This window comes from Sebastes umbrosus, chromosome 15 (genome assembly GCF_015220745.1).
Source record: "Sebastes umbrosus isolate fSebUmb1 chromosome 15, fSebUmb1.pri, whole genome shotgun sequence".
NCBI classification, from domain to species: Eukaryota; Metazoa; Chordata; class Actinopteri; order Perciformes; family Sebastidae; genus Sebastes; species Sebastes umbrosus.
The window spans coordinates 7,073,502-7,096,407 of record NC_051283.1 but is presented as its reverse complement, the minus strand read 5'-3'; the positions used below and the strand labels follow the sequence as shown (position 1 = coordinate 7,096,407).

Below are 22,906 nucleotides of genomic sequence, written 5' to 3'. Positions count from 1 at the left end.
TCATAAACAGACACTGACTCATTCAGTGAACATGATTCAACATAATTCATTATTAATTTTAGCCCCATGTAGTCGTGAATAAACATGATGTTTCCCAGATGATTGTCATCTGCCTTCACGATGCAGTATACACATTTTTATGACTGCTGATCTATTAAATCAGAGTCCTACTGAGTGAAACATGACGCCGAATTTAGCAGAAGAACTCAGAAGAACTCTTTTTATATATAAAAAGTATTTTAAAAAGGCATTTACACACCGGGAGCATTTTTTTTTTAATGCGATTATTTCACATGTTAATATATTTTTTCTACTTTCACACAGAACGCGGCGAAAACGCAACGTAAAGTCTTTCCGAACAAGGTTGATTTTTCTAAGCTTTTGCACCATGAATAAAGGCATAAATCAATTATGTTGTGCAGAAAAGGGTTTAGTTCCGTCTATATTTATGAAACAAGAAGACGGAGGCTCCGTAGTCCGGACCAAAATGACAAATTTTCATCCTTTCATCCTTGACAAAGCACAGACCAGATCCACTCCTTCCATTCTTAGCTTTCACAATAAAAGCCTTAGACATATAATATTTGCAGGCGAGTATTTTGCTTTTTCGTGTTGTTTATTTATCACGCCCCCGGTGTGCAAAGGCCTTATATAACTTTGTTGAATCTGCCTGTCTCAGAGTCTGCATTTGGGTCCTTCCAGCCGTTCTGCTCCCTGCACCGTGACAATTTTCACATGCTGAGTCATACTCCTCGTTACACATAAACTGAACTTGATGTGTTAAATCAGTGGAGTTCCCCTTTAAAGACAGATTGGATTTCCTTTAAGATCAATATATACTGTAGTGTAGGCACAAATCACTAACAAGAGGATCCCATATATTAGTCACATGGGGATTTTTAACATGACACATGTGGTGACAGAAGACCCCAAAATAATGTCATAAATCTCTTAGTTACCAAACTTAACTTTTTGTAAACAAAAACAATCCTATAGACTTTTGCATCGACAGAAATAGACAGAGAGCGCCTATACTAAATGCTCACTTTAATTATGTAAGCTAATACATTAGTATAAGTGTGTGCAAAGAGGGTCAAGCACCGATGTGCAGGGACTCTAAAAGGCATACTTATTGTAATGTGCTGACTGCATTAAAGGCGCAGGCAACAGTTGATGAAGGCTGCTAAGTACAGTTCTACATTAGTGCTGCATGTAATCCCGTCACTCTTGAAGAGAAGAAATAGACACTCAATGTGTCGAGATATTGGACCGAGGATGTGTGCGTATGTGTGCGTATGTGTGTGTGTAGTTCTCATAGATTAGCAAGTTAAATTTAACCAGAGTTTATCCCTGAGTGTGCAGAATATTGGGATTATCCTCCAGCTCATTGAGGTTACGCACCGTTGGATGAGAGAGGAGGAGCCCATTGTGTCGTTGCACAGCAAGAGAGGGAGAAAGATTGTCCTGATAGAGGAAGTCAGATTGTTTTATACCACATTATCTGACAGCAGACCATATCCTCACCCTACACACCCAAATCAAAAGAGATTTCTAACAAAATATAGAATTTTTTTCCTGATTTGTAGAATTTAAAAAGGTCTTTGACTTAATCTGGCATAATGGCCTCTTCCTAAATTGATTGAATATGATATATGGAAAAGGAAATGTATGCCATGATTAAAACAATGTATTTTGTAAAAAAAAATGATTCTAATTGAAAGAGAATATTTCCCCCCGAAAAATAGAGGGTTTATCCAACCTTGTTAATACATATGAATGAATGAATGAATCAATCAATCAATCAATCAACTTTATATAGAGCCTTTCATGCACAGAATGCAGCACAAAGTGCTTTACAATTCAGCAACAAAAAAACACCAAAAATTAAAAAAGAAACATACACAAAGATGAAGGGAGAAAATTAGTGTTTCTATTATCTAAAAATTAAAATTGAAAATCATAAAAGTAAAACAGATAGCTGCTAGTTATAGGTAATATTGTGATGAAAAATGTGTTGTTGTCGATTAAAACTTTCCACTGAGTCAGTAAGTCTAATGTTTAAAGGCAGTGTTCCATATTTTGGGGGCGTAGTGGCTAAAAGTAGCATCCCCAAAGGTTTTTGTGGTAAAAATGAATCTGCAAAATCACTGGAACAATCAGATATACATGTCGGTCCTTGGTTAGATACTTCAATTAAATCTGTTCCGTGACAAAAAAAAAAAACTTAACTCAAGGCCAACATACTAGCTTTTCTACGAAGCTTTCAGTTACATCTAATAGGCCTTCTCAGCGAATGGAGTTTGCCCATTGTTTAAAGGAATAGTCCAACATTTTGGGAAATACGTTTATTCTTAGTTACCTGAGGAGATTGAGATGGCATTTGTAAAAATCTTTTATGAATTCCTGTTTTTATTATCCTGTTAGACATCAACTAAAGGGCCAATGTGTAGCATTTCGGGGGATCTATCAGCAGAAATGGAATATAATATGTTTTCATAAGTGTATAATCACCTGAATCTAAGAATCGTTGTATTCTTGTTAGCTTAGAATGAGCCCTTCATATCTACATAGGGAGCGGGTCCTCTTCACGGAGTCCGCCATGTTGCTGAGCCATGTTTCTACAGTAGCCCAGAACGGACAAACCAAACTCTAGCTCTAGAGAGAGTCATTTGTGTTTTTATGGTACCTGAAGGCCACCGTAGTTCTCCGACACGCTTGTGAAATTGCAGTAATATGAGCCGCAGAGTGCAAAACCGTGGTACCGCCAGCCGCCGTCTGGCTTCTGTTGCTCCTAAAGTAGTGTTATTATGGTAGGAATGGCCTCTAAGCGAGACGAATGGTGTTACCACGGTTTCACGTTACCGCTGTCTTGGAAAGGGAGGAGTGAGCGGAGGAGCGCTCAGTTGGTTGCAATCTGCAACCACACCGGTAGATGCCACCAAATCCTACACACTGTCCCTTTAATAGAATGCTTTATAATCTTATTTGCTCAACTGATGAAACAAGTCAGTTTCTTTTGTGTCATATAAAACATCAAAATCAAAAGACAAAAAAACGAATATAAAGCCAGAAAACGTGAGCAGCATTAGTATATTTTTCAATATACACCACACCTGTTTTTTCAGAGGAAGGTATGAACTTGTTTTATAGTCCAAGAGATAAAGTTTTACAACTGCTACCAAAAAGCAGAGAGGGCTTATTATTTCATGCAAGCTACCATCCCTTCTGGGTGCTGCTGTGACACTGATCTAGAGTCATTTTTACATCCCATGCTCCCAATGGAGACGATTTAATGGGCACGCAAGCTGATTGTAGATCTGCATCTGAGGCCAGCTGATACTCGGGAGCGTCCCTGTGCTCACTTGCACAGGTTAATTTACTGCTATCAGGGGACGGGAGGCGCTCGTAGCAGATTAAGATGTATCAGATCTATACAGTAAGCCCTGCTTGTAATACCCCCCCACCCTCCTACACCCGTGGTTGATGTGATCTGTGTCACGGTGGTATGATGGCGTGGTTTTACAGCCCTGCGTGGGTCTTTGTGGACAAGCTGGCCAGGGAGAATCTCTTAGCATCAGGAGCAACAAATGTCAGTGAATCCTGTGAACTTTTAGAAAGTGTGTTTATCAGCATCTTGAAAGCTGCAGTGACTTTATTTTTCAGTTCACTTGTGTTTTTAGTTCTCTCCTGCTGAGTCTCCCTAATGGGTCCCTGCTGGCTTGAATTCACTCATCTTTTCTGTCCTCCCGCCTCCACCCGACCGAACCCTGTGTCTCTTCTCCTTCTGTCTCTCGCTCCGTCTATCAGGCCATCTACAAGATGGTGTCATCTGTGATGAAGATGCCAGAGGATGAATCCACGCCGGAGAAGAGGACGGATAAGATCTTCAGACAAATGGACCTCAATAATGATGGTGAGGGGAGGAAATGGCACCATGGAGGGGTGGATATGCTGTAGAGAGAGGGAAGAGAGAGGAGGGGAGGAGTGAGGGATGGGGGGATGAATGTGACAGTTTATTGAAGATAATCTTTGAAATGTGCTCATTTTACTGGAATCAAGATTTTGGAGAGAACTTGGGATATTAGTTCTTTTTTTATATAATACATCACACACATCCTCCAATATCTATATACAATAAAAAGTCCCCAGTTACGACATTATATATTCTTCTATATACTTTCAAATAGCATATTTACATGGAAACATTCTAATAGATCGTACACCGAATAGCAGACTAAAGAAACAAAATGCTGCAAGCCTAAAGTTTATGCTGATGAAGGGCCTTTTTTTTTCTCATCTCCCACGCTAATTTAAATGTCTCCCATGTGAACAGCCAACTCAGTCTGTGAGCATCGTCTATGCAAACAGAAAATCAATTTCTCTTTCAACATCCCAGATCTCAACTGAGCACATAAAGATCTTCTCAGATGAATCATGTACGGCGTAATTCTCAGCACATATTTTATCATCCTAAATGGACGAAGTGCTGGTTTAGTCCATACACCATATTTGTATTAGTCCATATTTAACTCTCTGTTTTTACTCTCAGCTAACATGGATTCTCTTAAAAAAGCAGGCTGTTCTCATAGACAGTTCGTAACTATACCGACCTACCTCCGTATACAGTATAATTCACATATGTCCCACAAAATCAATTTGTATGTAATCCACGTAATCGTGAACCAGGAAGTATAAAGAGCGATAAACACTGTGTAGGAAGGAGGTCGGGGTGGATGGGTGGGTCAAAAAATATTGCATAGGAGACCACTGTTCGTGTCCCGTAACTTTCATACTTACGTAGCGCCACATCCAGTTTTATTCTAACCCAAACCCCGGTGTTTTCCTAAACCTAAGAAGTTTTGCCGCCTAAACCTAACCAAGTCGATCTTTTCCGAAACCTAACTAAGTAGTTTTGTCGCCTACATTGACACGTGCGTCACATGTTGCTGGACATTTGGAAAACTCACATCAACAAATCATTTTTCGTAAGATGTCATATGAACCGTTGTATGAGAATACGTTGCAAAAAAGCCTCACCAAACCCGTAGTTATAAAACAAGTGAACATGTTATCACATCACTTCACTAATTACTTAACAGCAAAATGAATTAGTTACATTATTTGTAGCATTACTTTCATGATTCAGCTCAACTCTGTGAAAAAGGGGCCTTCAGAGCATCCACACCCACACGTCATATATTCAGTATTTAACACGTGAAATAGAAAACAAGATCGTATAGTTTAACAAGCAACTGGCCGTCATGTTATGGAGGACAGAACCTGCCAAAATCAAAAATAAATAAATGAATGAATAAATTACTCAATAAATAAATTAATCTGACATTTTATTTATTTTTTTAATAATAAATAAATACATTTAAAAATACATTTTAAATGAATAGAAAAAGCAAAAATAAATAAATACATTTAAGTAAATAAAAATAAATAAAAGGGAAAATGATATAGAAGAGTAGATACATTTAATTTCTATTTTGAATTGTTGTATGTGTGGTTTCTTTTTTGTTCATTTGTGAAAATATAATTTTCCATATATATTCCTAAAATGAATTGTTTCAGTTTGTCTTTCTTTTTGAAGCCATATTGGATTAATTCAAAAGGCATTTTTGTAGTCTGCATGTAACAAGAGTCATATTCCTTCAAAATAATGTATTTTCTTCCACATTTTCTCTTCCTCCGTCGACCCTGCAGGCAAACTGTCCCTGGAGGAGTTTATCAAAGGTGCCAAAAGCGACCCCTCCATCGTCCGGCTACTCCAGTGCGACCCCAGCTCGGCCTCCCAGTTCTGAACCTCCCGCCCTGCTACGACCCTTTCCTCCTCACCCTCTCTGTTGCTATTGAAACAGTCACTAAAATCAATGCATGATGGTTCTCGTCTCTCATATCATCTTTTTTTTTTTTTTTTTTTTTTTCGTTGTTGTGTGCAAGACAGGATGGAGGGATTTTAAGGAGGATAAGAAAAGCCATCACTATCATTTTATTTTTTCATTTTTTTTATATTTGGGAAAACTGAAGGGACATGCATACATGTAACGGTCAGTGGCGTCCGCTAATGTTCCCGAATATCTCTCTCTCTCTCTCTTCCTGGAACGACGGATTTCCAGGGAGCTTGTGACAAAGTGTGGATTTCTGCAGGGTGGGGATTGCTCAGTTTGTCCTCCAACACATATGTACATCATGTAAATACTGTACGTCTATGTATATCATAAGATGAAGTTTGTCTTCATGTATGGTTCACACTCTCTGGTATTGAAAGGCAGTATTATGTAGCGTAGCTGGTCTGACCTGAATGGGTGGTCGGGGTGGAGATGGGTGGGAGTCGGGGGGTTATTGGGATTTTACTGCTATATGATCTTTCGCTGAGAAAAAGAAGGCCTAAGATCCCATTAGCTTTTTATTGATATCTACTGACATTTTGATGATTTATAAATGTTTTTTTTTTGTTTCATTTGTACATATTGTTTTCCTCATTCATGCTCTTTTATTTATTCATTTTCTTATTATCGTGCTTTTACTTTGATACGTTGTTTAAGGATGATCAGTATTCCAGTTTACAGTGACAGAGAGAGAGAGAAAATGCGAGTGGAGATTGATCTCTTTGGGATTTGTTAAAGTGGAAGATTATGAACATCTAGTTGCATAAGGGGATCCCATAATGCATTTGATCAACGGCACCAGTAGCACATATCGTTTGAGCCGCCATGTGTTTATGAACTGTGCATTTTGGTCTGAATGCGCGCGCGTGTGTGTGCATGTGAATATATGCACTGTGTGCTCGAGGCTAACTTTTACAGTATTATCATGTTGTGTTGTTTCTTAATTTGTAAGTATTTAAAAAGATCTTTAACAACGAGCAGTAAACTTAAGATAGTCGTAACCTGTCACTATACTGCATGATCCTTCGAACTGAGAAAAAATCACCACAGTTAAACGCACAGCAGTATCTTTTTGTAGCTCTGCAGCCTCCTCAGCACTGTACCAGGCAGAAATGATTATTTGTCTTGCTTTGGGACAAACCCTCCCTCAACCACATCCTCTTCCTCTTTCTCTCCCTCTCCCTCTACCTCTTCCTCCTCCTCTGACAGACAGAGAACTCACTAAGGGCTCGTTCATCACTCTCTAGCTGAATGCTTTTATAACCTCCAGGATTAGTCTGCTTACAGAGCAGTTAGATGAAGGGACACGTTTCATGAGATAGGAGATACTTAAGAGATTTCAGGGTTCCCAGACATATGTGGTAATCTAACGGAGATCAGTGGCCGTGTTTACATTAGCACCGATGGAAATCTTTGATTAATTATATTTTATTTATCTTATTCAGGGTATCTGCGGTACCCTGGATTTCCATGTTTTTGTGTCTAAGTGACTAATGGGGACAACAGTTTTTTAAATTGGTCCAGTATTGAGGGAGAGCGCTGCAGCCGCCAGCTGCTAAACAAGCTGTAATGTAATCATTTGGGGCAACTTGACACCATCAGTTTACATCCACTAAAAGGGCTTGTTTTTGCCACTGACAGGCTCAGATAGCTATTATAAGTGTCTAACAACATTATGGTAGGTTGACCAGATCCCAAAAAAACAAATGTGGGACAAGGAGTATGCTTGTGTGGGACAATGTGGGACATGTTACCAAGGCTGAGAGGTAGTCTACAATTTTGATATAATGTCTATCTAACGTAAATAATAAACATTTCTATTCTGCCCCTTATCTAGTAACATCTCTATGCTTTGCCCGAATGCATCCATTGATCGACACATCTCTTTCTGAGCCGAATGTTTCTTGTGAGACTCACGTGAACTGTGTCCCTTAATTTCGCACTCCCCCCGCGTGGAATTGAAAAATAACTGGCAAATTTCACAAAAAACTCGGAGAATCGCCTTCCACCGGCTAGTGGTTAAGTAGTTTCCCAGTCTTTGTTGTAGCTGCTCTTCCTTTTCTTTGTGGTAGTTTCCATCATATTCCGGCTAAATCCGCACAGCTTGTGACTTTGCGGCGACTCGCAATTTTCTCCATTGGGCGTAGCGTAGCAAAGACGGTGAAATGTTAACCTGCACTTGACCCATGTGTGCGGCGCAGTTTGAAAGCAAACGCAGCCCTGTGATGACAGCCTTCTCTGTTTTCTTCACATCCACTGTCCTGCAGTGGTTTGACTTTTGAAAACTAGAGCCAATGAAAATGTGGGACATTGTCTCAATATGTGGGACATAGGACAAGGGATACAAATGCTGTGCAGTTCCTTGTAAAGTGGGACACCTTACATTTACTACGTTTTCTTTACCTTTCGCTTGATCCGGTTTGTTTGTTTGTTTGTTCGGAGAAGTTTTGTGGAATCTCGTGTCTTATCCACATTGTCGAAATCATCTAAATATTCAGCCATGACATTGAAAATCTTTTCGATAACGCTAAGCTACGCTTTCTGTACTCCAACACAACAAACTCTGACAACACCGGCACTCCTTTCTCCAACTCTCACTCACATTTCCACCGTTTTCTCTTCCGTCAACAAGTCACATGACACGATAATAAACCAAAACCAAAAAGTAAGAATTACCTAGGGACCTGTAGGGTCCCTTCCATAATGTTGTCAGACACTCATAATAACAATCTGAGCCGGTCAGTGGTTAAAACAAGCCCTTTTAGTGGCTGTAAACTGATGGTGCCAAGTTGCCCCAAATGATTACATTACAGCCCGTTTAGCAGCTGGCAGCTCTCTCTCAATACTGGACCAATTTCAAAAATTGTTGTCCCCATTAGTCACTTAGACACAATAACATGGGAAAATAGAGTCCAGGTTGAAAGATACCAAAGTTACCCTATAATATTTGGAGCACCAAGGAAGTGCGACATGTTGAGACATGACATCTCTCCAATTTAAATGAAATAACTTTGAACTGTATGATATTAGAGTTTTAAAACACAGCCTTGACTGAATAAAAGATGTGAAATACAGTGCACATGTAAACATAGCCACTGGTTGCAGGAATGCCGGCACCACTCCCATGTATTAATGATTGAAGGCCACCCATTTTCAGATCACTGTTGCCATCTTCTGTTATGGAGGTTAAACACGAAACAAATTCTGTTTGTGAAGAAGCAAAGTGTTGGGCAGACTGGAAAAAAGCAGTGACATTGCATATTGCAAATACTCAACATAATTCTTTTAGAAAGGGACCTTCAGGTTCTTTACTTTTATAGGCTGATATAAATATATAATGTAGAAGTGTTTTTGGTATTTAGAAGTGGTGAATGTAACTACATTTACTCAATTACTAGACTTAAGTACAATACTAAGGTACTTTACTACTTTATACTTCAAGTGCACTACATTTCAGAGGGAAATGTTGTACCTTTTACTGAACTACATTTACCTGACAACTAGTTAACTTTTTCAGATTAAGATTTACACTCAAACATATCAGTTTATAAAACATATTGTATTGTTAGAGACAATATCCCCCTTCAGGGACCCCTTTTCTATCATTGAGTATACTGACGACCCCAGACTAAGTGACATATTTTATGAATATTTCATATCATATTCAATGCTTAACAATAACAGAACAGAACAACTGTACAATTAACCCAAATAGTGAACACAATAACTGCAGGAAGATTGTGTAAAACAAGTGATTTGGATGAATTTTGAGCAGATTATTTCCTGTAAATATTGCATCAGAGATAAGTTTTCTTGTTATTTTTAGGAACTTTTTGTATAATTTTCTGTCCCTATTATGTATTATTTTAATTTTTAACAATCCTAGATACTTAAAGCACTTATTTCTTTTAGACAAATTAATTGTTTTCTTCTCTTTGTCGCCATTGTTTTATTATTATCTTTGGTTGTTTTAACTGCATACTTTCAGGGAAGGCTCTGTGAATGTGAGTTCAGGTTTTCACCGTGCCCTGATCCTGTTTAAATAACAATCCAAACTTTAAAAATAGCAATTGTGTGAAAATTAATGAAATGCTGATAGATAGGCCGACTGTATATTTTTAGAAACACGTTGTCCTACACACCCCTTAAAGGCCTCGCGACATCCTGTGAAGCTTTGGCGACCCCTTGGGGGGTCAGGTCCCCCAGGTTGGGAATCAGTGTTATATATTAAACTGCCCCAAATTATATAAAACAGTTTAAAAGTGGCTCAAAACTTAAAGTTCATATTTATTCCATCATTTTATTCTCATGTTAGAAACTCCTTTTGAAACCGCACACTGAACTGCTTCATTGAATTCCAGACTAATGTAATTATTCCGGTTGGTTTAGCAGCTTCATAAAGGAGGTTTAGACAGACTGGCTTCACTTTACACATTTTAGAAAGTGAGGAATAAAACCCCGCCATGAAATGATGTCTGTCTGCCGTGTGAGATAAAAATAACGGAGCGAGATACTTTAGCTAGTTAGAGAAGAGCCTCCCGTCATACCAGACTTAGCTGACATCAGATTTTAAAAATAAATACAACAGCCCGATATGTGTTGCCCAACATTTCACCACCTCACAAACTGAATTATTTCGTGCCGTGGTGGCAAAGTGAACTACCAATGAGAGCTGTGCTGGTGCAGCTAGACATCCACATTAGGACTGACCCAAAGGTTAACTTGTACCAAACATTTGCACAGGAGCTTCCTAACCAGCTCTGCTTTGGGGATCCTGTAGTGTCACTGCCTTCTGCTGGTAGGATAAGGAACAACAGTTACTTTCCCCCTAATCTACAACAGTTTAACCCTTTTCTATTCTCACTGCCTCTGATGAACTGGTACCTTATGTTGGATAAATACACCCCCTTCTTTCTTTCTTTCTTCCTTCCTTCTTTCCTAACCTCCCTTTCCTTCCTTCCTATTTTTTCTGTTGCATGAAAACCTCCCGTGAGGATGTCATGTTTGTTCCGTTGGACCTGAAATCGAAATATACCTATGTGTTTCAAAGCTGCACGTGTGGACTGTTTCCTCATTTCTTGGTTATTTCGGATATGTAGGGAATGCATTTAAGGAGCAGAGCATTTTTTCACCGCGGACAAGGCTAATATCTGGTCTGACAGCCGAACATTACTGTCATGCATTTGAGGGTCGCAGCCTGTCAAAGCACACCGTAGGTCCTCATTAACATACTCCTGACAGGAACGTGGGTGAATGTGTTCGCACCAACCTGTCAGGGTGTCTCTGCATGTGTGTGTCTGAGTGTAACCAGTCATTCCTGTCAGGTCACTATAGCTGCTGCCGTTACCACATTTTAAAACGGAAATGTTTTCAGAGTTCAGCCGCAAAACACACACAAGATAGATGCATGACTTTGAATAAAAACTTTATTTGCTCATCGACTTAAGTTGTCGAAATAAATAAAATAAACTTGCAGTACTAGTTTCTCTTGACCTAACAGAAGAGCAGATGCACACACGCTTGATTCTCATTTACTCAAAACAGGCAAACCAGAGGCTCCATCCTCAAAAAAAAAAAGATAAAAGCTTGGAGGGCACACACACTTTGTACTCTGCATGTCTTCACCTGTGAGAAATGTTTCCTATTGCTACTGAACTGGTCTCCATTATGTGTGTAAACTCAGACATTCAAACATTAAAATAATAGTTATGCATTTTAAGGAAATACACATTTTCGCTCTCGTATGGAGAGTTAAACAAGAAGATCGACACTACTCTCATGTCTGTGCGCTAAATGTGAAGCTCGAGGCAGGAGGTTATTAGCTTAGCTTAGCATAAAGACAACACAGGGGAAAATGGCAACCCTGGCCTTGTTAAAAAAAAAAAAAAGAAATGTCAAAACTGACAAGTTGTGGGTTTTACGGGAAGTTATGTGATGTAACCGTGTCTTGGAGACAAGCATTGACTTCCTGGAGTCACCACGAGAAATTATTACACCTTCTACATTTCTGCTTGTGTACGAATTAATCTAATGGGAAACATATTGTTAATTAGTGAGCTTTAGTTTAGAGGTGCTGGTAGGCATATTTTAGAACGTAGGGAGAAACAGCTAGCCTGGCTCCATCCAGATTCCAGTTTTATGCTAAGCTAAGCTAAGTAACTCCCAACTCCATACATAAACTGAAGCGTAAAAACAAGACTCTCACTGCTCCCGGCAACGACTTGTTCACGCGTCACTTTTTGTACAGACTAAATAAACAACATGTAGCGTGTTGATTAGTGAGCTTTAGAGTTGTTGCTAAGTGGGGTTTTTTTTCGCTGTGGACGGAGCCAGGCTAGCTGCTTCCAGTCTTTATGCTAAGCTACATTAGCATGTCCTCGCTCCAGCTCCGTACGTGACGCACAGACATGGTGACAGTGGTATCAATCTTCTCATCTAAGTCTCGGCAAGAAAGCGACAAAGGATATTTCCCAAAATGTGAAAGTACTCTTTTAACTCTGAATGAATCCTTGTATACAGGCAAGGATTTGCCTCACATGCCTATCCTGATATGAATAATTTGACCCTTGTAAGTACAGGAATACAACAACAGACGCTCACATAACTGGGATCCTGCACACTGTGCAAATAGCCTGGGCCTCAGAAAATTCACTGGCATTGGCACTGCTAAATAAATCATCTCCAGCTATGAGTTCATAGTTCTGACATGGGGGTTGGGAGTATGATGTTTAAATCCCCAGTATTGTAGTAAGCACTACTCTCACAGCACTTGGTCTTCAAGAAGCTCTGACACGTCAAATATATGTCTAAATCCAGAAGCTGGACCTTTCCATCGTACCCCTCTCCAGCAGTTGGTGCTGCTCCGGTGCCCTTTGCTGGCTGCCAACACTGGTTTCGTGCCTTTCTCTGCCTGACCTTTCTCTGTACGGCGGGCGAAGAGGCCGCCTCTCCGAGGGAGGAAGACTCCGATGCTGAAGGGGAAGATGCTGTGGAGGGGGAGGAGGTCTGCGCTGCTGTCTCGGAGGTTCAGTATTCCGTCTTGGAGGTTCGCGGTAGCTTCTTGTTGGAGTTTCATCGTAGCTCCGTGGAGGTTCAGTGTGGCGTGTTGGAGGTTCATCGTAGCTTCGTGGAGATTCAGTGTGGCGAGAGGGAGCGGCTTCCAACATCGGCCTAACCACATTGATCTACACAAACAGAAAATTATTATCTTTTTAGTCCAATTTTAAAGAGTACATATTATGCTTATTTTCAGGTGCATACGTGTATTTTGGGTTTCTACTAGAACATGTTTATATGCTTTAATGTAAAAAAAAAAAAACAGCAAAAGCAGCATTTCTTTTCACCCTCTGTCTGAAACGCTGCGTTTGAGCTCCTGTCCCCGCCTCCCAAGTCCCAAACCCAGTCTGCTCTGCTCTGCTCTGATTGGTCAGCTGGACCCAATTTTTCGAACTCTGCTCCAGCTCCAACTAGCTTTGTTTGAGGGCGTGCCTTACTAGCTGCTAGGCAGTTGTTATGCAAATGTGTTACTTGGTGACATCACCACGTTATGGAAGAAAAGGCAGGGCTTCAATCAAGGCATTTTAAACCGTTCAGGAGCAGTGTTTCTGTGGTGGAGAGAAACTCCCTTTGGGCTTTACAACTTGCACAAAAACACAATATAACACACTAAAGGCACAAAAGCATAATGGTCCCCTTTTGTCCCCAAAATATTGCTTCACTGAGTCTTATGCACCATCTAAAACATTACATTTTTAAAGCAACGCAGTGTATGTTTGAGTGGAAATCTCACCGCTCTGCCATAGTTCCTGTTTCTCTTCCTGTTAGGGCAGCAAGGTAGACCCAGGAATGAAACGCAGACAGCAGAGCACCGGGCGCAAAACACCAGCTGGATGACACAAGTCACGATCAGAGGCACCCAAAGGATCATAGTGGTACTCTGGGGAGGGACGGAGGAGCGGCGTTAGCGGCAACCACCAGCTGGACCATAAAGAACACAATCTGAGGCAGCAGAGATGCAGTCAGTGCGGGTAATGATGTGATACAGGACCTTATTTCTCTCAGACGGCTGTGGAGCAAAGGCACTGCAGCGAGTCTGGGAGTTTCAGTTTGCACAGGAGAGTCGGCATTGTGAATAAAATATGCAGGGCAGAAGGCATCAAAGTGAAAGTGTACAGAGGGAATTCAAAGAAAAAGAGCTGCCGATTGTTAGGCACGCTGACTTGCAGACTACAAAGAGACTGAGCATTTATAGTTCGAAGTTTGGAGCTTTCTTTGGAATTCGTGATGAAATATGCAGGAAGATAAACCTTGCATAACCATCATTAGTGCCTCTAAGCAGCTATGAATATCAGAACCAGAAGCCCAAAACACAGGTGATGTAACGGGCCCTCCGGGCAGCCATATTGGAACATCCCTTGCTAATAGGCAACTCAGAGAGACCAACACAGACTGCAGTCTCAGTAGACTGCAACAAAAGTTTGTTACTTCTCTGAGTTTCTGACTAAATCTTGTTTATCATTATTTTTGCATCTTTTTTTTTTTTAATATTGAGGTAAAACTAAAAGTGAATATCCCCAACATGTTCTAAATAATCCCTAATTTCCGGAAAACTGAGCAGATTGGTCGTAAATTTTACTGTTAACCTTTTATTTTCCAAATAAGTTTGGCTAACCTGGAGGTCTGACCGATCCTCTTTTTTTTGCGTTGTTGAAGCGATCCCAAGTTGTAATAAACAAGATTTTCCTTTAACGTGTAGGTACTTACTTCAGTGTTTGGACAGCTCATCACTACTAAACAAATCATCCTTGTTACATGCCGACACATAATTGCTTAGCTTAAATTAGATTATTTCCTAATTTTTGCTACATACATCCAATGTATTTGTGGTAACTACAAGTGTCGTGTGATGATGCTGTTACCACGGCGATTGCTAGGGGTGTCACGATTCTCCAAATCCTCGATTAAATTTTTTTATTTAAACATGCCATTGTTAGACTACGGAGTCTTGATTCGTAAAGATCAACAGGTCATTGGTTTTATTCCATGACAACTGTCATTTACACTTTAATCAAAAGGAGGATCCACTAGATGGCAGGAGAGTTTCTCAGAGTTTACAAGGCACGCTTGAATGCACTACAAAGTCCCTTTCGACGCCGACATGCTTTACACTACAGCCAGCATAAACCCTGCTCTACTGTACAAAGCGATGTAGATACTCGATCGATGTTAAGCGGAGATAGCGTGCCCATGGCTGAACAGTTTTCTGTCAACTTCATGTTCGTTGTTTACATAACTCACAGGGAAGGCAAAATGTTGCCATGCTTGTGTCTTCAGGGACGCAGGAGGATTTTCCAGTTCTGTTGTTTCTCTGTCATCTCCAACTTCGGCGTGTCAAAGTGCAGCTGCAGGCTACCAGTATGATATGCTGTGTCACCTTTGAAGTGTTGTTGTTTTTTTCCTTTGGACGCATGCGAGTAGGTGGGGGCAGAGAAAAAAAAATACTTTGAGAATCGCAGATCCTGCGTTTGATTTCGATGGTTGAAATCAGAAGCTAATTTCAATCAATTTCATATGTAGAATCGACATCGTGACACACCCCCTAACGAAAGCAGAACCCTCTCATCGTCGCTCTGTGTCACAAAGTGAATGAACATGAACATAAACACGCCTGCTGTCGGGGTTGCACATCTGTCTAACTACAACTATAAAAGCTACACTGTGTGTATTTACAGCGGGACTTGCTTTAACCCTTTACGTCGAGTATAAATCCAGTTTAAGACGAAGGTCGCTTAGCAGACAAATTAGACTACTAGTCGTGCTAAAATGCCATAGTCGTGCTGATGTGTGTCTGCAGCTGTGAGACTGAGCAGGCCTGACAGTCCATCTGTAGCACACTGGAGCTGGACAGAGCCTGAAGTGGACCGACAGGGTCAGGTCAGCATTTCTGCCACCAGCCCACCGGCTGCACGACGTGACTGAGTGACAGAAAAGACAGACACCCACAGCCTCACACTCCCTCCTTCTCCCACACCTTTATGTACACACACACACACACAAAAGGGGCACCATGACGTGCAGCCACACCACTCTGTTGTGTTTACGCCACAGTGACAATGGTCAGCTGTTCAAAAGAGCCAGCTGCTGCAAGAAAAAGGTCACGGTTCATGCCTTGATCTCAGCGCACGCACTGATACACTCACATAGATGCGCGTGGGGTCGAAGGGACACTCGTTGGTGATGCTGGAGTAGCCAATGGCGTCGGGGAAGCGACAGTGAGTCAGGAGGCTCCGCCCGCCGTGGATGGCGGCCCTCACTACAGACACAGAGAGTCCGATGGCGGAGGCTGCCGCCATGAGAGATGCAGCCAGGGCCACAGTGAAAAGTGACCACGTCTGTGGTGGTGGTGGGGGGGGGCACACACAGAGAAAGACAATCAGGGATCAAAACCAGATGGCTGATGGGATGAAGCTTCAATGCTCCCAGTTGGGAAACTGGGGCAACAGTAAACAGATGAAAGGACAGCAAAGAATAAACAATATTAATAGACACAGCAAATATGTCAGATTTAAGGCAGCATTTAAAACTTGAGAACCAAATGAAAAAAAAACTTTTACTTCCATCAAGTTAGCTTCCCAACTTAATGCAAGAATTAATGCAAAAAAAGTTTAAAAAAAATCAGCAACATTTTTTGATAATCAATTGACAGACATTTGAAGACATCACCGTGGGCTCTGTGAAGTTGTGATGGGAATTTTTAGAGCTGCAACTAATGATTATTTTCATTGTTGATTAATCTGTTGATTATTTTCTCGATTAATCGATTCGTTCTTTGGTCAGAAAATAGTGAAAAATGGCGATCAGTGTTTCCCAAAGCCCAAGATGACGTCCTCAAATGTCTAGTTTTGTTCACAACTCAAAAGATATTCAGTTTACTGTCATAGAGGAGTAAAGAAACCAGAAAATATTCACATTTTAAGCTTTTTTTTTTTTTTTTTAACTACTCATTAGATTAATTGATTATCAAAATAGTTGCCAATTATTTTATAGTTTACAACTAATCAATCAGTCGTTGCAACTCTAAGCATTTTTTCGAGCGATTAATCAATGAATTGAAAAAATAATCAGAAGATTAAATTATAATGAAAATTAGTTTCAGCCCTATTGATCCCACTAACATTGTATGTGTATCAAAAGCCTGATATATCTTTTCTCCTCTGTGCCATTGAGCTCCATTGTTGTCCAAAAACTATTACAAACACATTAATGAGTCACATTGTTGCACTGAGTGACATGTTCCTTCATTCATTATTGAATATGACCACTGTGGTTTATTCTGAGTCAATTAAACACAACAATCAGCAACGCACCAAATCTGCAGCCGAAAACAGACCACAACAAATGCACTATTGTGCTGGAAACCAGTGGCCAGCTGTTTACTGAGCTTTTTTTTTCATATGAAACTATATGTCCGTAACTACTCTTTAAAGATTTACTTCTTTTGTAGTAACAAAGGGTGTGCCACAGACAGGCTAGGGTTTGAGAGTTGGACTGACACTTGTTGGTTTTGGTCCTTTAATGGGCCTTGTTGATAATCTCAGCCGTATCCAAACTCACAGTAAGAAGCTGCAGCATTAGAAACTATAAAGCTATCAGCTGAGCAATAATAAATCATATAATGGGAAGAAAAACCCATCCTTTAATAAGCTTAAAGAAGGTGAGACGGACAGTATGTAACCAGTGTGAAAGTGGAACAAGGTGCACTTTTCTTTGGCAGTGTACAGAAATAAAAACAGTTCTGGGAAGCAGTGAGAGAGGACATGTCATCCATACAAATCCATTTAGACCTAAAGCTTTTCTTACTACAGTAGTTTTATATCCAGCTAATCAGAACATTAGAAGGAGACAACAATTTATCTTAGAAATAGGTCTGTTATTGGCTAAAAGAATAATTGCGCTATCATGGAAAAAGGCCGGTAGGCTGAGTATGAGTTTCTTAATTATCTACAACTTAGAAAAAAATACATATTACATATCAAGGGTAATCAATCACTCTTTCACAACATCTGGGGTCCCTTCATATGTTATCTAGAGAGGAGAGACTTAAGCCCATATGATGGAAGCACCTGGAGATGGACTGTGCATAGCCCTCTGCAACGTTCAATCCATTTTTTATTTACAATATGAATTAATATAAGATGCACTGAGGTGTATGAACCAATATAATTATTTTTATTTTATTTATTATTAGTAATTTTTTTTATTTTATTAGTATTTTTATTTTATTTTATTTTATTTGTGGGTTGGGGACTGTACTGGAGATTTTCTTCAGGTGTATATATGTCTGTGTTAAGTTGTTCAAATCAATAAAGATATTGTTGAAAAAAAAAAGGGTGAGACATGTACTCATGTAGTCTTTAGACATTAAAAATGACTTTGTGAAGAGGACTGAGTCGTTGAGTCGAAACTTGATAAGAGCAAGAAATAAATCAAGAAGAGAGATTAGTAGCTGCGGTAGCCAACCCTTGTGATAAACCGTGTTAACATTGAAACAGGGAGTGTTGCGGTTACTCGTTATTCACGCAATGTGATGCCAGCATGACTGAATAAGATAACAAGACTGATGAAGGGTTTGCCCAGTTCACGGCCGCTCTCTTTAACAAAAGAAACGGGGAGTGGTTTATCGCGGCAGGTTTGCCCGAGCTTACTCATTCTGTTCAGCTCGCTGCCTCGTCAGTCCCGTCTGAGCAGCCCGACAGCTGATTGAGTAAACAAGAGAGAAGCCATGCTGCACGACCGGAGGGAGAGAGAGGAAAAAAAAAAAAAAAAAAACACAGAAACTATTCCAGCTCTGAAGATTCAGACACCTGAGGCGACATGCGGGAGCTCAAAGGAGGTTTATAATGTCCTCCTGACTAGATAGACGGGGACAGAAACTGAGAATAAAGTGTGAAAGTATCAAAGATAAAGTGTATGTGCCGTGTAGGTAGACAGATCAAAGTTAGCAGAGTGCCTTGGAAATACTGATCTGGCAATGTAGGGAGGAATCAGTGGAGAAAGTGAAAGCAGCAGGGGAAAGGACTGACAGCAGCACAAACAGAAGTGATACTAACCAGGCATCTACTCTTCTTGTTTTTAGACAGCACAATAGCCAGAATGCCAACAACAATCCCCTGCAGAGACAAAAACAGATGATATTCAAAGAATATTCATGTTGCTCCATTTGCATCCACCGTGTCTGTGACTATAGAGGGGAAAAGGGATCATAGATGCAATACAAAATGACTGCAACGTTTTTACATCATATATTTCTTATCCAGTCTCAAGACAGGTCAAAAGTCAAAAGATGATTGATTTCTTTCGACACCACAGCTGTTAACTACAAGCATTTCAAATATGCCTTTAAGTACTTCTGTGTGCTTTGAAAGTTGTTTATGCAAAAAGCCTAAAGAAAAAAAACTCCCCACAGAATGACCCTTTAACTTTACATGTAATTCATATTAGCGATTGGAATTATCAATTTTAGATTATCAGATAAATCTGTGACTGATTCAAACCTTCATTTTTAAAAGGGGAATTTACAGTACATATATCAAAATTAAATGTGTACATAAAAAAGAGGCTTTTCAAGTACTCTTTGTTTAGGAAAGTGGTTTTACAAGTAGCCCTAATAACAAGAAGGATGAGTGAGGCTAAACCCCAAAGAATCCTGCAATATAGATTTTTGTATTAAGAAAGTTTCTGCAGTACGTTATGATCGATTCTAGGTACATCTTTAGATTAGGGCTGTCAAAGTTAACGCGATAGCGCGTTAACGCAAATTAATTTTAACGCCACTAATTTCTTTAACCCATTAATGCAACTTGCGATTTTTAGGTTGTAGCGGGCCTCATATCAAACTACAAAACCTAAAGAATCCATCAATACCAACCATGTCATACTAGCTTGCCGTGAAGGAGGCAAAGTAACGCTCCTAAGTTAGGCTAAATTTTGGCGTGGAATAACTGTCATGGCCATTTTTAAAGGGGTCCCTTGAACTCTGACCTCAAGATATGTGAATGAAAATGGGTTCTATGGGTACCCACGAGTCTCCCCTTTACAGACATGCCCACTTTATGATAATCACATGCAGTTTGGGGCAAGTCATAGTCAAGTCAGCACACTGACACACCGACAGCTGTTGTTGCCTGTTGGGCTGCAGTTTGCCATGTTATGATTTGAGCATATTTTTCATTCTAAGTGCAGTACCTGTGAGGGTTTCTGGACAATATCTGTCATTATTTTGTGTTGTTAATTGATTTCCAATAATAAATATATACATATATTTATATAAAGCAGCATATTTGCCCCCTCCCATGTTGATAAAAGTATTAAATATTTGACAAATCTTCCTTTAAGGTACATTTTGAACAGATAAAAATGTGCGATTAATTTGGGATTAATCACGATTAACTATGGACAATCATGCGATTAATCGCAATTAAATATTTTAATCTATTGACATTTGTATTAAGAAAGATTCTGCAGTACTTTATGATCACTTCTAGGTACATCTTTAGATGCATTTGTAGCTTGTGCTTCTGCAGGGTGCATAAGCACAAGCTACAAATGATTGAAAATCCCACAACTTGACATTACAAAGTCTGAGAAGAGAGCGCCGATATGAAAATGCTTTTCCTTTATGTAGGACAAGTTGTAAAATCCCCTTATCCTCCATAACATTTCCAGAGAGGTCATCCCTTCTTGATACTGCAGAGCTGCTACAGGATCACTATGAATCTCTATGCACTCACTACGAGGCCGGAGGTGAGAGCGAACACGTTGGAGATGGCGTACTCCATGGCCCGGGCCTGCTTGTGGAGGTTAATGTGTCTGAGCACCACGCCGTGCACCAGCGCTCCCAACAGGAAGTTAACATGACCAATGAGGACCATGCTCAGACCCATCTTCATCAGGGTATTGGGCTCCTCCAGGTTGGCACAACACACTCCTGAGGAAGAGGAGGAAGAGGAGGAGGAGGAGGAGGAGGAGGGGGAGAAGCACGTTACTGTGATGCTCCAGGCAGAGAAATAGACAAAATACAAAACAGAGAGTTGCAGTGATTTCACCTGATGTTACATCACCCATGTTGTATTGATCAGAGACAACAGGAGCCAGGTCAAAACCACAGCAGAGATGTCACATGTATTAATGATTAGCTGCTAAACACATAACTACAGTTCAGGCTGTTCAGACTGGAACCGTCCCGAAAGAACAAAACAAAGAATGAAACTACATTTGACATTAATTGAAGTAAAGTAAAAGCTGGAGTGAAGAGGATAAATATGCAACAGGCTACGAATTAAACTGATTATTATGTAAAATCTTGTAGCTTTCTTGTACTCAACATCCCCCCATGACAGCGAACATGTCAAATTAAACCTGAAACCTAACACAGGAACCTAGCAGAGCAAATGCCGTCTGAAAGGTAACAAATTAAAAGAAAAACTGAAGAGACGCTTGTCTAGAGCTGCAACAATTAATCCAATAGGTGTCAACTTTTAAACTATTTTGATAATCGATTAATCAGTTTGAGTATTTTAAGATTTTTTTAAGAAAAGTCTAAATTTCTCTGATTCCAGCTTCTTAAATGTGAATATTTTCTGGTTTATTTACTCCTCTATGACTGTAAACTGATTATATTTGAGTTGTGGACTAAACAAGACATCATCTTGGGCTTTGAGAAACACTGATTGACATTTTCACCATTTTCTGACATCTTATATTATAACAACTAATCGATTAATCGAGAAAATAATCGACAGATTAATCGACAATGAAAATAATTATTAGTTGCAGGTGTCTTAATTAAAATCCACCCCTGTGAAAATGAGATGGTATAGGCCTACATATGCAGTCATCTACATGATACCTAATAATAAATATGAAGTCTGAGATCGGTTTGTTGGGTTCCACCTCTAAATTTGTGTTTGTATGTAACATGGGAGACATTTTAACCTATTTGGGGGATTCTCACTCTCACATTGTTGCATTCACTGAGACAAAAACACATGCAGAGCAGAGGTGATAATGCATGAATTTTACACTGTTCATCCTCAGACACTTTAAGCATGTGGACCAGAGGATGTGGTTTCAAAATAGATCCCCTTACTTCAATTTATTTAAATTAATGTAAAATATCAAGACCAGGAAACCATTTCAATTTTTGGTGAAGGGAAGTACAATAAAGCTGTTGGATTAATAAAGGTAGTTCATCACCAGACCGGTGTGTCACACTACCACTGCCACACCCAAACAAACAATCCGAGAGTTTGAAACAAACACATGTCTGCAGTTTACACACATATAAACAGACTTCCCACCAGGCTCATTTATTACCTGTATCGGCCATCTCTGTCAGGTCACCATTCAGTTAGATAGACGGTGAGTCTCGTGCGTGGGGCTTATCAGCGTGCCCCTCTTCCCTCCAAACTAAAAGCACCTCACTCCAGTCAGTCAGTCAGCAGGACAGACAGGGACACTTCTCAGATTTTCAAAATAAAATCTCATCTAAGCATGTATCACTAAAAGTGTATGCCATTTGTGACTGATAAACTTTTTGTTTGTATTTTATTTATTTGTGTATTTTTATTTTAGTTTTGTCATTTTTGTAATTCATTTGAGATTTTGCTCAACTTTTTTTATGTATGAGACATGTAAAGAAGCATTGTTTATTTTGTATGTTTGTATTTTATTTATTTGTATTTTTGTATTTTTATTTTATTTCGTAATTTTCGTAATTGATTTGTGATTTTGCTCAACTTTTTTGATGTATGAGACATGGATGAGAGCCCTTGTTTGTTTGTACTGATTTCTCTCAATAATAAAAAAAAAGCTTGATAAACACTTGTCAATCCATCAGAGTGGCATTTTAAAGCGTTTTATAAGCCCAGTAACTACATTTCTTCAAGCAATTGCATGTAGTAATTATGATAACATTTTATATTTTCTAAGCTAGTTGTAGTAGTCTGGTATAT

General features: G+C 39.7%; 2 protein-coding genes across 3 annotated transcripts in view; one reads left to right on the top strand and one right to left on the bottom strand.

The window, feature by feature from the left end:
* LOC119503309 (hippocalcin-like protein 1) overlaps positions 1-11,471 on the top strand; it is a 59,721-nt gene extending 48,250 nt beyond the window's left edge. The window contains exons 4-5 of the mRNA XM_037795003.1: positions 3,808-3,913; positions 5,710-11,471. Coding sequence (XP_037650931.1) covers positions 3,808-3,913; positions 5,710-5,807 — 204 coding nt within the window. The 3' untranslated portion in view covers positions 5,808-11,471. The remainder of the gene's footprint in view (positions 1-3,807; positions 3,914-5,709) is intronic.
* On the bottom strand, positions 11,307-22,424 carry LOC119503308 (transmembrane protein 54-like). Of its 2 annotated transcripts, XM_037795001.1 has the most exons (6): positions 22,269-22,424; positions 20,684-20,880; positions 19,004-19,063; positions 16,094-16,285; positions 13,684-13,830; positions 11,307-13,078 (listed from the first exon to the last, which is right to left on the bottom strand). In XM_037795001.1, exons 1-6 carry the CDS (start codon positions 22,279-22,281, stop codon positions 12,701-12,703), a joined length of 987 nt encoding a protein of 328 aa, XP_037650929.1. In that variant the 5' UTR covers positions 22,282-22,424; the 3' UTR covers positions 11,307-12,700. The 2 variants fall into 2 exon arrangements, with proteins under 2 accessions (XP_037650929.1, XP_037650930.1); XM_037795002.1 differs by lacking the exon at positions 13,684-13,830.
* Between the last annotated feature and the right edge of the window lie 482 nt (positions 22,425-22,906).